Source organism: Vipera ursinii, assembly GCF_947247035.1.
Source record: "Vipera ursinii genome assembly, chromosome: 1".
NCBI classification, from domain to species: domain Eukaryota; kingdom Metazoa; phylum Chordata; class Lepidosauria; order Squamata; family Viperidae; genus Vipera; species Vipera ursinii.
In genome coordinates, this window is record NC_139512.1 from 264,960,498 (window position 1) to 264,973,566 (window position 13,069).

A 13,069-nucleotide genomic window follows, 5' to 3' on the forward strand; every position below is an offset into this window, starting at 1 on the left:
TGAGTTTTGACTTGCATGGATTATCATTTTCAAATCAAAAAGTTGGCATAATTCATATTACAATCTAAGCCAGGCTCAATAAGTCAACCCAGCCCACTTCCTGGTTGAAAATAATGAAAAACAAAGAGGTTATAGCAGTTTCAGTTTTTTTCATTCTTGATTTTAAAAAAACCTGAAGTCTGGTTTTCTGGTTCCTTGTGATTAGACAACTGATTCTTGCTAAATGTTCCCCAGAACCAATGGGGATATAGTGGGTCATTTCTGGGTCTGTATCTGAGATGAAGAGTTAAGACATGAGGTACAACCTGGATCCTAACTATCTGTTGCATTTTAAAGTGGCTTCAAATATCTGACCTAATCAGCTCTACCTGAGATGATCCATATATATCAAGCTGTTTTTCTTCCAGGAACCTTGTACGTAGAATAACTATTACATTGTTGCACCTTTATTAGGACAAAGCTCAAGAGATTGTATTCCTTGGGATTTGTCAACATTAAACATAGCATCACTATATTCATCACCAATACATCACGCTACTATAAATGACAACTGAAACAGTAAAAGTATCAAGCAACTGATTTATTGAGTTGTGGATTCAACCTTATTCGGTACTGTGGTTTTATTGTCAGTGTACTAGGGTTTATGTGCAGAATCCTGTTCATACCATCTTCCAAAAAGTGTTACAGTTAAAATGGCCTGAGAGATATTGTTCTGACTGATGAGTCGTCCATCTCTCAAAACCTAGGAATGAATGAAAGATTTTCAGTAATACAATTAGTTAAATAAGGTATAGATTTCTCCTATTAGCTGAATCAAGGCATTTGTAAAGTAGGGGATTAAGAGGAGACATAGTTCTTATATGTTTAATCGACAAAACAACTTTAAAAAATGTGGAACCTTGTTTCTTAACAGCAGCAAAAATGCTTTATGATGTAACTACCAGAGATGGCTAAATTAACTGCTCTAATCAAAGAAAAGAATACATTCAAATTTGGAAAATGCTTCTGGATGTCCCATATGTGCTTTTTCAGGAGGCTTGTTTTTCTTTGCTTGTTTTTCTTTGAACACATCTCGCTTCTCATCCAAGAAGCTGCTTCAGCTGTGACCGGATGGTGGGGAATGGAAGGATTTATATTCCTTGCAAAGAAAAACAAGAAAGTCCAGTTGCCTCCTGGATGACGTGGATGACTGAGAATCCTGGATGACTGAGAATCTCCATAGACATTTTGCTTCTAGATGTTGTTTTTGAGATGGGGGAAAAAATGAAACTTTGGCTTTGGGTTTTGCTGATTAGTTAAGTTTGTTGTTATAATATTAAGTATGTAAAAGTAAGAGGTTGAGGTTATCTTATGTTATTCTACTAAACTAAAAAGAGTCAGAAGCCAATGCTTTCCTTCTTCTTTTTCCCCTTTATCCTACACTTTTTCCTTTCCCCTCCCCCCATTTTCCCCACTACTTTCATTTTCATTTGTATGTTATACTTTGATAAATTTAATAAAATTATAATTTACAAAAACCACCTTACCCGAAAACCTCCAGGAGCCAAACGAATCCCACTGAGCAAAACCTCTGGGAAGACGTAGTTTGTGCTAAATGTGCCGCTGAGAGAATAAAATTCAAATATGGAGTCTGCAGTAGTGGTTGGCTTGCCGCAGGTCTGAATGTGTGTACCTTCACACTTCAGCAAAGTGCAGATCTGGAAGGAGAAGATAACAAAACTTGGCAAAGTACTCATTATGGAGGAACTAGGTTGCTACTATCAGAAAAGGAACTGCAAACCAGTTGTCTTAATTTCCTCCATAGGAAGGAACTTCTGTGGAACACACTCATGTGAATGTTGGTGGCTGGGGGAGAGGCACGACTGATTGTTGACACAGACTTAGCAGATGAAGGCACAAGTTCAGCTTGGCATGAGAGGAATTCCTGGTGTCATGGCGACCAAGGACTTGCAGCTATATACATCTCAGTATATCAAGGTTGTCAAAGTGGCCAGGGAAATAAATATGTCTCTGCCAGGTGCCAAAAAGAAAATGTCTCTCAGAGCTGCCTGGAGGTCAATAGCCTAGAAATAAGGGGAGGTAAAGTGAGATGAAGGAATAGGCAAAGCTTATTGAGAGAGGCTGTTCCAAAGAGGAATACTACAACTGGAGCCACCACTGAAAAGGCCCGTTCCTAGATGGTTGCATGTTTATTTCATTACAAAATCCCAAATTTATGGTGGACCTCAGCCTGACAGAAATAGCCTATCATTTCAAACACAACTTCTGATTCCATACATTTGACAGGCTCCAGGGAGTCATCAGGTATAGTGTACAGGCGGGTCAGCATTCTGTTCAAAACAAATGTCCATAGCATCGGGAGGGTCCTTTATCCAAATATTCACAGCTTATTGACTCCATATCAATATGCCCAGTGACTGTTATCCAAACATATCCTTGCAATGTATTCTTGCATGATTACCATTTTGGCAGCCACCAAAAGTGTCCATGAAAATAAGGCTTGTTAATTAGAATCCAGATAATTAAAGGATGAAACTAAATATACTATTCTTATGGCAGCCAGTGTCAGCTTCCTACAGGACATGGTAATAAAGTTTCCAGAACTATGTGTGCTGGAACATTACCATCCATCCTCCCAAGAATAAACATTTAGGACTTACTTTTGTTCTTGCTCATAGAGACTTTCATTCATCATGTGTATGATGCAGCCACAAAGTGATTCGATTGGATTGGTTATTTAAACTAGAAAAGTGTACTTAAGCTTCCAAGCGAGATAATGAGAATAAAGTGCTGAAATTTATCTAGACATCAGCCTGCAAATTTAGTGGGCATCTAGTCTTTTCATCTTTCCCTCTTGCATTTTCCCCCATAAAAAAAGAGTACCTGTAAGTAATATTGTCCTTCAGCCTCATGCAAATCATCGAACGCCCCTAGCACATAAAGTTCATCTTCTAGTACCGGTTCTTCCCTCATCCTGTAGCTTAAATGGCAGCAGAGACTGTTCTGGCACACCGTAATATTGTCAGCTTGTTTTGTAAGCTTAGAAAAGGTGAATGGATCATGGAAAAGAAATTCAGTGAAAGTAGGGTACTCATGAAACTTGTCAATAGTTGTGGCATACGAGCTCCAGTTAACAGTAGGAAGAGGGGTGGGAAAACGAGAAGGATGGGAATAGATTTCCGCAACCAAAAGGTGCCCGTTCATCAATTTATCATCATAATGATATGCTTGGGATCCAGATGGTGTGTAGATACCACTGCCTAAAAATGACAAGAATAAAAGCCATTTTTCTCATCCTGTCTTTGCAAGACATACAGTATACATTATTTCTTCTAACCTACCCCAAACATATTTAAGAAAACAACCCCCCAAAATACACACATATAATTCTGAAAAAAGACCAAGAAATGTATTCATATAGCCAAGAATTTGCCCCAAGCCATTCAAAAGCTTTCTCTTTTCCTTTTTTTTATACTTTGATGAGCAAGAATAGAATAGGAAGAGACTACATTCTGCTTAAGGAAACAGTAGAGTTCCAGGCTCTCACAAAAATTTAAAGAAAAGTTGTATTTATGATCAGCAATGCAAAGAAATCAAGCAAAACTTGGCTATTACTGCAGGATCCAATCTGGTTCGATCACCGGGACCAGCCATTTTGTCTTCCAAGCTTTCGGATTCGTACTGGAGCTCATCTTCAGGAAACTTCGCTCTAGCAGTGTGTGTGCTTTGGGACGTTCTGTGTGTGACATTTATATGGTGCCTGCTGCATGTGACTTTTTAGATGTTGATTGGGGTGTTGATGACTAGCTATTAAGTCATTGTCTGTTGTTTGCTTCTACTGCAAAGCCTTCGCCTCCTAAGTACTTGCACCATATAAATACCACACAAAGTGCACACTGCTAGAGAGAAGTTCCCTAAAGATGGGCTCCAGTGTTGTTGTTAGCTGCGAAGTCGTGTCCGACCCATCGCAACCCTATGGACAACGTTCCTCCAGGCCTTCCTGTCCTCTACCATCTTCTGGAGTCCATTTAAGCTCACGCCTACTGCTTAAGTGACTCCATCCAGCCACATCATTCTTTGTCGTCCCCTTCTTCTATTGCCCTCAATCTTTCCCACCATTAGGCTCTTTCTCCAGTGAGTCCTTCCTTCTCATTAGGTGGCCAAAGTATTTGAGTTTTAGCTTCAAGATCTGACCTTCTAAAGAGCAGTCAGGGTTGATCTCCTCTAGAACTGACCAGTTTGATCGCCTTGCAGTCCAAGGGACTCGCAGGAGTCTTCTCCAGCACCATAGTTCAAAGGCCTCAATTCTTTGGCGCTCAGCCTTTTTTATGGTCCAACTTTCACTGCCATACATTGCAACTGGGAAGACCATAGCCTTGACTATATGCACTTTTGCTGACAGGGTGATGTCTCTGCTTTTTAGTGTGCTGTCTAGATTTGCCATGGCTTTCCTCCTGAGGAGCAAGCGTCTTTTAATTTCTTGGCTACAGTCCCCATCTGCAGTGATCTTGGAGCCCAGGAAAATAAAATCTGTCACTACCTCCATTTCTTCTCCATCTATTTGCCAGGAATTGAGGGGGCCGGATGCCATGATCTTGGTTTACTTAATGTTAAGTTTCAACCCAGGTTTTGCACTCTTCTTCTTCACCCTCAACAAGAGGCTCTTTAGTTCTTCTTCACTTTCTGCCTAGAGTGGTATCATCTGCATATCTTAGGTTGTTGATATTTCTTCCGGCAATCTTAATTCCAACTTTTGATTCATCTAGCCCTGCCTTTCTCGTGATGTGCTCTGCATATAAGTTAAATAGGCAGGGTGACAGTATACAGCCTTGCAGGACTCCTTTCCCAATTTTGAACCAATCAGTGGTTCCGTGTCCAGTTCTCACTGTTGCTTCTTGGCACACATATAGGTTTCTCAAGAGACAAATAAGATGGTCCAGTATGCCCATCTCTTTAAGAACTTGCCACAGTTTGTTATGATCCACACAATCAAAGGCTTTAGCATAGTCAATGAAGCAGAAGTAGATGTTTTTCTGGAACTCTCTAGCTTTCTCCATGATCCAGCGTACGTTGGCAATTTGATCTCTAGTTCCTCTACCTCTTCGAAATCCTGCCTGTATTTCTGGTAGTTGTCGATCCACATACTGCTGGAGTCTAGCTTGTAGGATTTTAAGCATAACTTTACTAGCATGAGAAATGAGTGCAATGGTGCGATAGTTTGAACATTCTTTGGCACTGCCTTTCTTTGGAATTTGAATGGAAACTGATCTTTTCCAATCCTGTGGCCACTGTTGAGTTTTCCAGATTTGCTGGCAAATTGAGTGTAGCACTTTTACTGCATCTTCTTTTAAGATTTTGAATAGCTCAGCTGGAATACTGTCACCTCCACTAGCTTTGTTGTTGCTCAGCTTTTCTAAGGCCCACTTCACTTCACATTCTAGGATGTCTGGCTCGAGGTCAGTGACCACCTCATTGTGATTATCAGGGATGTTAATCTCATTCTTGTATAGTTCTTCTGTGTAATTTTGCCATCTCTTCTTAATCTCTTCTGCCTCTGTTAGGTCCCTGCCATTTTGGTCCTTTATCATGCCCATTTTTGCATGAAACGTTCCCTTCATCTCTCCAATTTTCTTGAAAAGATCTCTGGTCCTCCCTATTCTATTGTTTTCTTCTATTTCTTTGCACTGTTCATTTAAGAAGGCATTCTTATCTCTTCTAGCTATTCTCTGGAATTCTGCATTCAATTGGGTGTATCTTTCTTTTTCTCCCTTGCCTTTCGCTTCCCTCCTTTCCTCAGCTATTTGCAAAGCTTCCTCAGACAGCCATTTTGCTTTCATGCATTTCTTTTTCTTTGGGATGGTTTTGGTTGCTACCTGTTGTACAATGCTCCAAACCTCTGTTCATAGTTTTTCAGGCACTCTGTCTATCAGATCTAATTCCTTAAATCTATTTGTCACCTCTACTGTATATTCAACAGCGATATGATTTAATTCATACCTGAGTGGCCTAGTGCTTTTCCCTACTTTCTTCAGTTTAAGCCTAAACTTTGCAATGAGAAGCTCATGGTCTGAGCCACAGTCAGATCCTGGTCTTGTTTTTACTGACTGTATAGAGCTTCTCCATCTTTGCCTGCAGAGCATATAGTCAATCTGATTTCTGTGTTGACCGTCTGATGATGTCCATGTGTAGAGCCATCTCTTGGGTTGTTGGAAAAGAGTGTTTGCTATGACCATCATATTCTCTTGACAAAATTCTATCAGCCTGTGCCCTGCTTCATTCTGTACTCCAAGGCCAAACTTGCCTGTTATTCCAGTTATCTTTTGGCTTCCTACTTTAGCATTCCAATCCCCCATGATGATAAGGACATCATTTTTTGGTGTTAGTTCTATAAGGTGCTGTAGGGCTTCATAGAACTGGTCAATTTCATCCTCTTCAGCACTGGTGGTTGGGGCATAGACTTGGATTACTGTAATATTGAATGGTTTGCCTTGGATTCGAACTCCAGTGCAAGAGTCCAAAAGCTTGGAAGACAAAACCACTGGTTCCGGTGACTGATCCAAATTGGATCCTGCAACGTTTTCCTGGGACACTACTGTATACTCGCCTTCATTCATAGGCTACTACTGTTTATACACCGAATCAGAGATTATTTGTAGAAGCACAATAAAGGAATGATAATATTGTACTCTGTATACTACAGTGATGGCTGAATTTCTGCTTGCAGGGACCACTCCAGCATATCTTAATTTTGGCAAGTGTGCATTAAGGGATTTCTCAAGGAAGAGAATTCACAACCAGCTGGAGGTTCTCAACTGTCTGGTGAACAGAAACAAATACTCAATCGATCCTTTTATCTCAACCAATACGTTACCTGTCATTCTCAATTTAGGACTGTGAGTATTAGCTGCCAGAACATTGACCTGCATGCCCATGGCCCAAGCTGAATGGAATTCGATAGCAGTTAAATGGGGGAGGACGTTCATCCAGGCTGTAGGGAAAAGGATGGTGTCCACCGAGAGCTGGCTTACGAGGGCCACAGCGGGATCATGGAAGAGAATGTCAAAGCAAGTGAAGAGGCCAAATTTTCCAAAGGTGGTATTGAAGGTTACAAGTTCAGGCTCTTTAGGGAAATCAAATTGATGCTCTAGCTGAAACAGGTTAAGCTGTTAAAAAGATAAACACATTTAGGAAACAAGTGAGGTGCTTTTCAGTAAACATATGAACAGCATAACACTGACCTCTGCAAGTCATTTTAATTGAAAGTGAAAGTGTAACACATTTTAAAATAAGAGGAGGGGAAAATCCAAAACTTTTTAAAACTTCTGATTGACCTGTTCTCAGGGAACCTCTGGGCCTATTAATAATGTAGCATCAGGACCCACTGAGTGGGAAGATCTTCTTCATGTAACTGGGACATGAAGAGATTTGTTTTCCATCATATCCAAAAGCAAGCTGTATGAAAATACAGGAGACCACTATAAGTGTGTCTCAGTTACATGAAGAAGATCTTCCCACTCAGTAGGTGCTGATGTAGACTATAAACTGGAATTATTTCTTTTGGCTATAACTTCAGAAAATTATGATAAAAATGTATACTTAATATTACGTGCATTAACAGCAGCAAGAATTACATTTGCTCAATATTGGAAAAATGAAAAAATACCATCTGAAGAAGATATAATTAAGAAAATCTTGGACTGTGCAGAAATAGATAGGCTTACATTGAAAATGAAAGGGATACAAGATACAGAATATTTCCAAATATGAGAAAATTTTTATAAATGGTTAGAAAAATGGAATAATAATTATTAATGTTAATATGTAAACCCAGACAATTTTAAATATTTCCTTTAGGGCTCATTTTTGGTTTCAACATTGAAATAATCTTGATTATATATGTGATATCATTGGGTACAACAGAATCTAGAGTAACTCTAAACAAATGGGGATATATGGTGGCTTCTGTTCTGTGAGATTATGGTGACATGCAGACAACAACAAATATGACTACCTGCCATTTGTGTCCCGGTTAATGTATACTTGAGTACCTCATGGCAACTCAATTAATGTGGCTAGTTTCTGGGCAATATCTGTTTAATTTGTACATATTTTAATCTTGTATTTTAGTCCTCAACATATATTGGTCATTTAGTGACCTCGACACTAAACAGTCATTTAGTTCAAAGATACAACAGCTCGGAAAAAGTGACTTATGACTATTTTTCTCACTTACAACTGTTGCAGCCTCCCTATGGTTACATGATCAAAATTCAGGTGCTTGGCAACTGGTTCAGGTGCTTGGCAACTGGTTCAGGTGCTTGGCAACTGGTCTCAGGGTCATTGATCACCTTCTGTGGCCTTCTGATAAGCAAAGTCAATGGGGAATCCAGGTTCATTTAATGACTGTGTTACCAACTTAACAAATGCAAACATTCACTTAACAACTGTGGCAAGAAAAGTCATAAATTGGGGCAAAGTCACTTAACAAATGTTTCACTTAGCAACATAAATTTTGGGCTCAACTGTGTCATAACTCAAGGACTACCTGTATTTTAAATTTCATGTTATATAATATGCCTTATTTTAATTGTGATGCTTCTGACGTGAACAAACATCACTGGGAGAAAACATAATTATTTAATATGTAAATCTGATATTGGATTGCATTCCAAAACTATAGAAGTTGATATTATGTAGAAGTTGAACTCTGACTCTATCAAGACTAGGTTTCAGCTAAATGATTATTCTAGTTAAGTGGAAAGACAATGCTTCAGGGGGCCAAAGAATGGATTCAAGACATGGTTCTTAATCAGTGGTGGGATTCAGCCAGTTCGCACCAGTTTGGCAAAACCAGTAGCTAATTTTTTGTTGCCCAGGCCCAGAATGGACTTCTGAAAGTAGCATCCACACAGAGAACCGGTTGCTCACATAGTTGAATCCCACCACTGTTCTTTTAATTGAGTTTGGAATACCTTCCTTTATATTGTAAAAATGAGACAACAAATATGTTTCCACATTTAATAATAGATTAAAAGCTGAGGTAATTAATACTACTTATTTTGCTTTTTTACCCCTTAAGCTTATTTTTATGATTTTTATTTTGTATTTATACTTTTGTATTATTTTTTATCATCATTAGATTTCTGTAATAAAAAAAGAAAACGAAAAGGGTGGAATGAAAGAAGGAAGGCAAATAGGCAGGCAGGAAGGAAGGAAGGAAGGAAGGAAAGAAGGGAGGGAGAGAGGGAGGGAGGGAGGAAGGAAGGAAGGAAGGAGGAAGTGAAGGAAGGAAGGAAATAAATCTGCCAAATTAGAACTTCACCCTATATATCTGTTATGCTAAATCACTTTTGCTACATGTAATTCAGTTTTCCCTCTGAAATCTCAAAGTTGAAATATGTTCTAGTGGACATATCCAGCCTCTGATGTTTAAAATAAAATTAACTCATAAAAGAGGATGTGCTTGTGTTTTGTGGGGTTTATGGAGAAATAACAATTTCTTAAAAAATAAAACTGTGAAATTTGTAGCCTTACCTTGTGGTACCGTGCCACCAGCTTTCCTTCTGAATCAAAGACAACATTTGTGTTGTACTGGTAGTGGCCATCGCCAGGGCATTTTGAGTCGTTATTACTGCATTCCTTCTTATCACCCATATTGGCAACCACATAGATCGAATTGTTCTTGGCCAGACAGCTTAGCCTTTTTTGGACTGGAGCAGGTCCAAATCTAAATATGAAGAATCACAGAACTGAAGGATTAGTGCAACTGACCTTTGGGAGTTTACCTCCATGTGGAAGGACAAAATGCAGAAAAAGACACCAAAACAGGCAATAAATCAGAAGCGGGGCTATTTCTTTTTAAAATAGGAAAAAGAAGACGAGCCATGGAGGTTGGAATAGGTGAGTTTTAGATGCTGTAAACTCTTTTCTCTTCAAGCTATATTTCTATGTTTGTTTTTTTTCACTGAAGAGGAAAAGATGTTGAAAGCAATTAGGCGCTTTCAATCAGTGGAACACCAGTTCCCTGGGGAAAAGATGAAATGAATCCTTCTGCCACTGGTTCCCTACTGAGATTACTTTGAATTAGTAATAATATAATTTAGTAGGTTGTTTATCTCTCTCTCTCCCTCCCTCCCTCCCTCCCTCTCTCTCTCTCTCTCTCTCTCTCACACACACACACACACACACACACACAGACTGGAAAGGGAATCCTTTTGTTTATTATGAGAGCATGAATAGCACTAGGCCAACAAATTGCTTAAATATAGACTCCCTGACTTTTCTTAATAATAAAGATAAACCCTTTCAAATGTGTTCTATGCATTCCATAAGTAATTGGGGGCAATTAAGCTGACTTTGTAATAATGCCGCTTGGGGTGTGTGTGAAAGCCCTAATAAGCAGGCATATACATAGAATGAAGGCTACTGCTAAGCTTGTAAGCCGCCCTGAGTCTTCGGAGAAGGGCGGGATATAAATGGAATTAAAATAAAATAAAAAAATAAAAATAAATACTTGGTAATTAAAAATAATTTCATTCCATTAAAAAGAATTTCTGGCTTTAAAGAGATCTTTTTCCCCTAGTTTTCTTTCACTTTGCTTTTCTCTGTTAAATGTGATTCTGTGCTCCAGACTTCCTTTTTTGCCAAATTATGTCTCTTGGGTTGCAAAATGCTGCCTTTTCTTGTGCCAAAATGTGATTTTGACCAAGGCATTGAAATTTAGCAGGGATGAAAAAAATGATAATACCTAGTTGCTAAGTGAGGGCAAAATATGGATAAAAATGCTTAGTTTCTTAAGGTCTCTGCAAGAGATGAGAATGGGTAGCAAACTAGATATAAATGATTCTGCCAACATGCATATATATATAGGTAAAGGTAAAGGTTCCCCCGCACATGCGTGCTAGTCGTTTCCGACTCTAGGGGCCGTTGCTCATCTCCGTTTCAAAGCCGAAGAGCCAGCGCTTGTCCGAGGACGTCTCCGTGGTCATGTGGCCGGCATGACTAGACACCAAAGGCGCACAGAACACTGTTACCTTCCCACCGTAGTGGTCCCTATTTTTCTACTTGTATTTATATCTATATCTATATCTATCTATATCTATCTATATCTATATCTATATCTATATCTATATCTATATCCTATCTATCCTATCTATCTATCTATCTATCTATCTATCTATCTATCTATCTATCTAATCACCTTACCTGGAGGATATATACAAATGATAACAGGTGAGGTCTAACGGATGCCTAAGTGGCATGTTACAATTCCTTCCTTCAATATACATTGAGTTTGTCAGGGTGTTGTCAGGGACACAGTGGCTCAGTGGGTTAGGACGCTGAGCTTGTCGATCAGAAGGTCGGCAGTTTGGCGGGTCGAATCCCGAGTGCTGCGTAACAGAGTGAGCGCCTGTTACTCGTCCCAGCTTCTGCCAACCTAGCAGTTCGAAAGCACGTAAAAATGCAAGTAGAAAAATAGGGACCGCTTCGGTGGGAAGGTAACAGCGTTCCGTGCGCCTTTGGCGTCTAGTCATGCCGGCCACCTGACCACGGAGATGTCCTCGGACAAGCGCTGGCTCTTCGGCTTTGAAATGGAGATGAGCACCGGCCCCTAGAGTCGGAAACAACTAGCACGCATGTGCGGGGGAACCTTTACCTTTACCTTACATTGTAATACTGAATCACAAACCTAAGAGAAGGCTGTGTTCAGTGTTCAAGTGCCTTTCAACGGAGGCTGCACAAAAGTAAAGCACAAGATACCTTTCAGGGTCAGTACATGGAATCCAGTTGACCTGTGGGTCTGGAATGTCCTCAAGGTAAGGATAAATGTTTTCTCTGGTGAAGAAAAATCCATATATGCCATCTTCTGGAGTCACAATGATATGTGCTCCCTGTCAAAAGAAATGAAGGTAAAGCTCCTTCCCTTGCAGGACAACCATTTTACCCACAAATGTATTTTAGCAAGTAGTACCCAGTACCTGTTTTGCTGCTTTTTGGATGGCATCTTCTAAGATGTCCATATTTTGATTCATCAATTTTAAGGCCTCTTCAGGGGAAACAGGCTTAGTTGTGGCTTCTGACAGTATGACTGCATGTTCGTATACTGCCGCAGTGTATTTGTCCAGTGCTAAAGCCTTCAGGCCTCCCAGGAGTATAAAAATAAAAGCATGCTGTAAAGATGAAGAGGAGGCCATTGCCATGTCCTTATAGACTGGGGAGAGAAAAAACAAGATTGAACAGGGAGATCTAGGGAGTGTTGGGAAAGGTCACATATCTAGTCAGGTGATCCCAGATAGTGTGATTGCTTCAGCTGTTGTGCTGTGATAGAGTGTACCTTGAAATCAGTAACTACCCAATGCACTTTGAACTTTTTATGCTTCTAACTGTATTTCTGTCTTTTTGATTCTAATTCAAATGACCCAAAAGAAGAAACAAACATTTGAATCTGTATGGCTGGATTCAGTCTGAGCAAACAGACATATTATTGTGCTCTTAGTCTTCTTCCTCTTTAAGAAAAAAAAAAGAATATTGCACTATTTTTCTATAAATATTCCAGTATTAAATATATAGCCTGAAATTTAGGTTCTCTAGATTACAGGCAGTCCTCAACTTACAAATGGTTGCTTAATGACCAAATTTACGACTGACCCTTCCCAAAAGCTACTTATGGCCCGATTTTGAAGTTACAGTGGCCACACTGACCCCTGTTACTGTCAAGTATAGTCTCCCAAGATTAATGCTATTGCCTCAGTTTGCCTTTCTCTTTTCTGGGCATGTGGGAACACTTCTAAACAAACATTTACAATGGAATACTTTTTAAAGCAATTATCTTAATTGGAAATAAAACATAAAAAAAACCAAAGCAAACAACCGATAACATTAAAACTTGTTTCACTCACCTTCCTTCTTTTGCAACTTCTTTTTGCTTTACTTTCTGTTACCAGAAGAATTAGAGGTTGTCCAAAATTATGTCTGACTGAATGCCTGGAAGGGCGGTTACTTGTTTTTATTGCAATGTCCTTTTGATTTTGAGTTAACACATTGCTTTCCTAATACTATTAGGCACCTA

General features: G+C 39.4%; 1 protein-coding gene across 1 annotated transcript; it reads right to left on the reverse strand.

Moving 5' to 3' along the window:
- Positions 1 to 573: 573 nt before the first annotated feature.
- Positions 574 to 13,069, reverse strand: VNN1 (vanin 1). Its single transcript, XM_083379944.1, has 8 exons — positions 12,900 to 13,069; positions 11,979 to 12,211; positions 11,761 to 11,891; positions 9,535 to 9,727; positions 6,872 to 7,163; positions 2,884 to 3,260; positions 1,527 to 1,697; positions 574 to 742 (listed from the first exon to the last, which is right to left on the reverse strand). Exons 2-8 carry the CDS (start codon positions 12,198 to 12,200, stop codon positions 635 to 637), a joined length of 1,494 nt encoding a protein of 497 aa, XP_083236070.1. The 5' UTR covers positions 12,201 to 12,211; positions 12,900 to 13,069; the 3' UTR covers positions 574 to 634.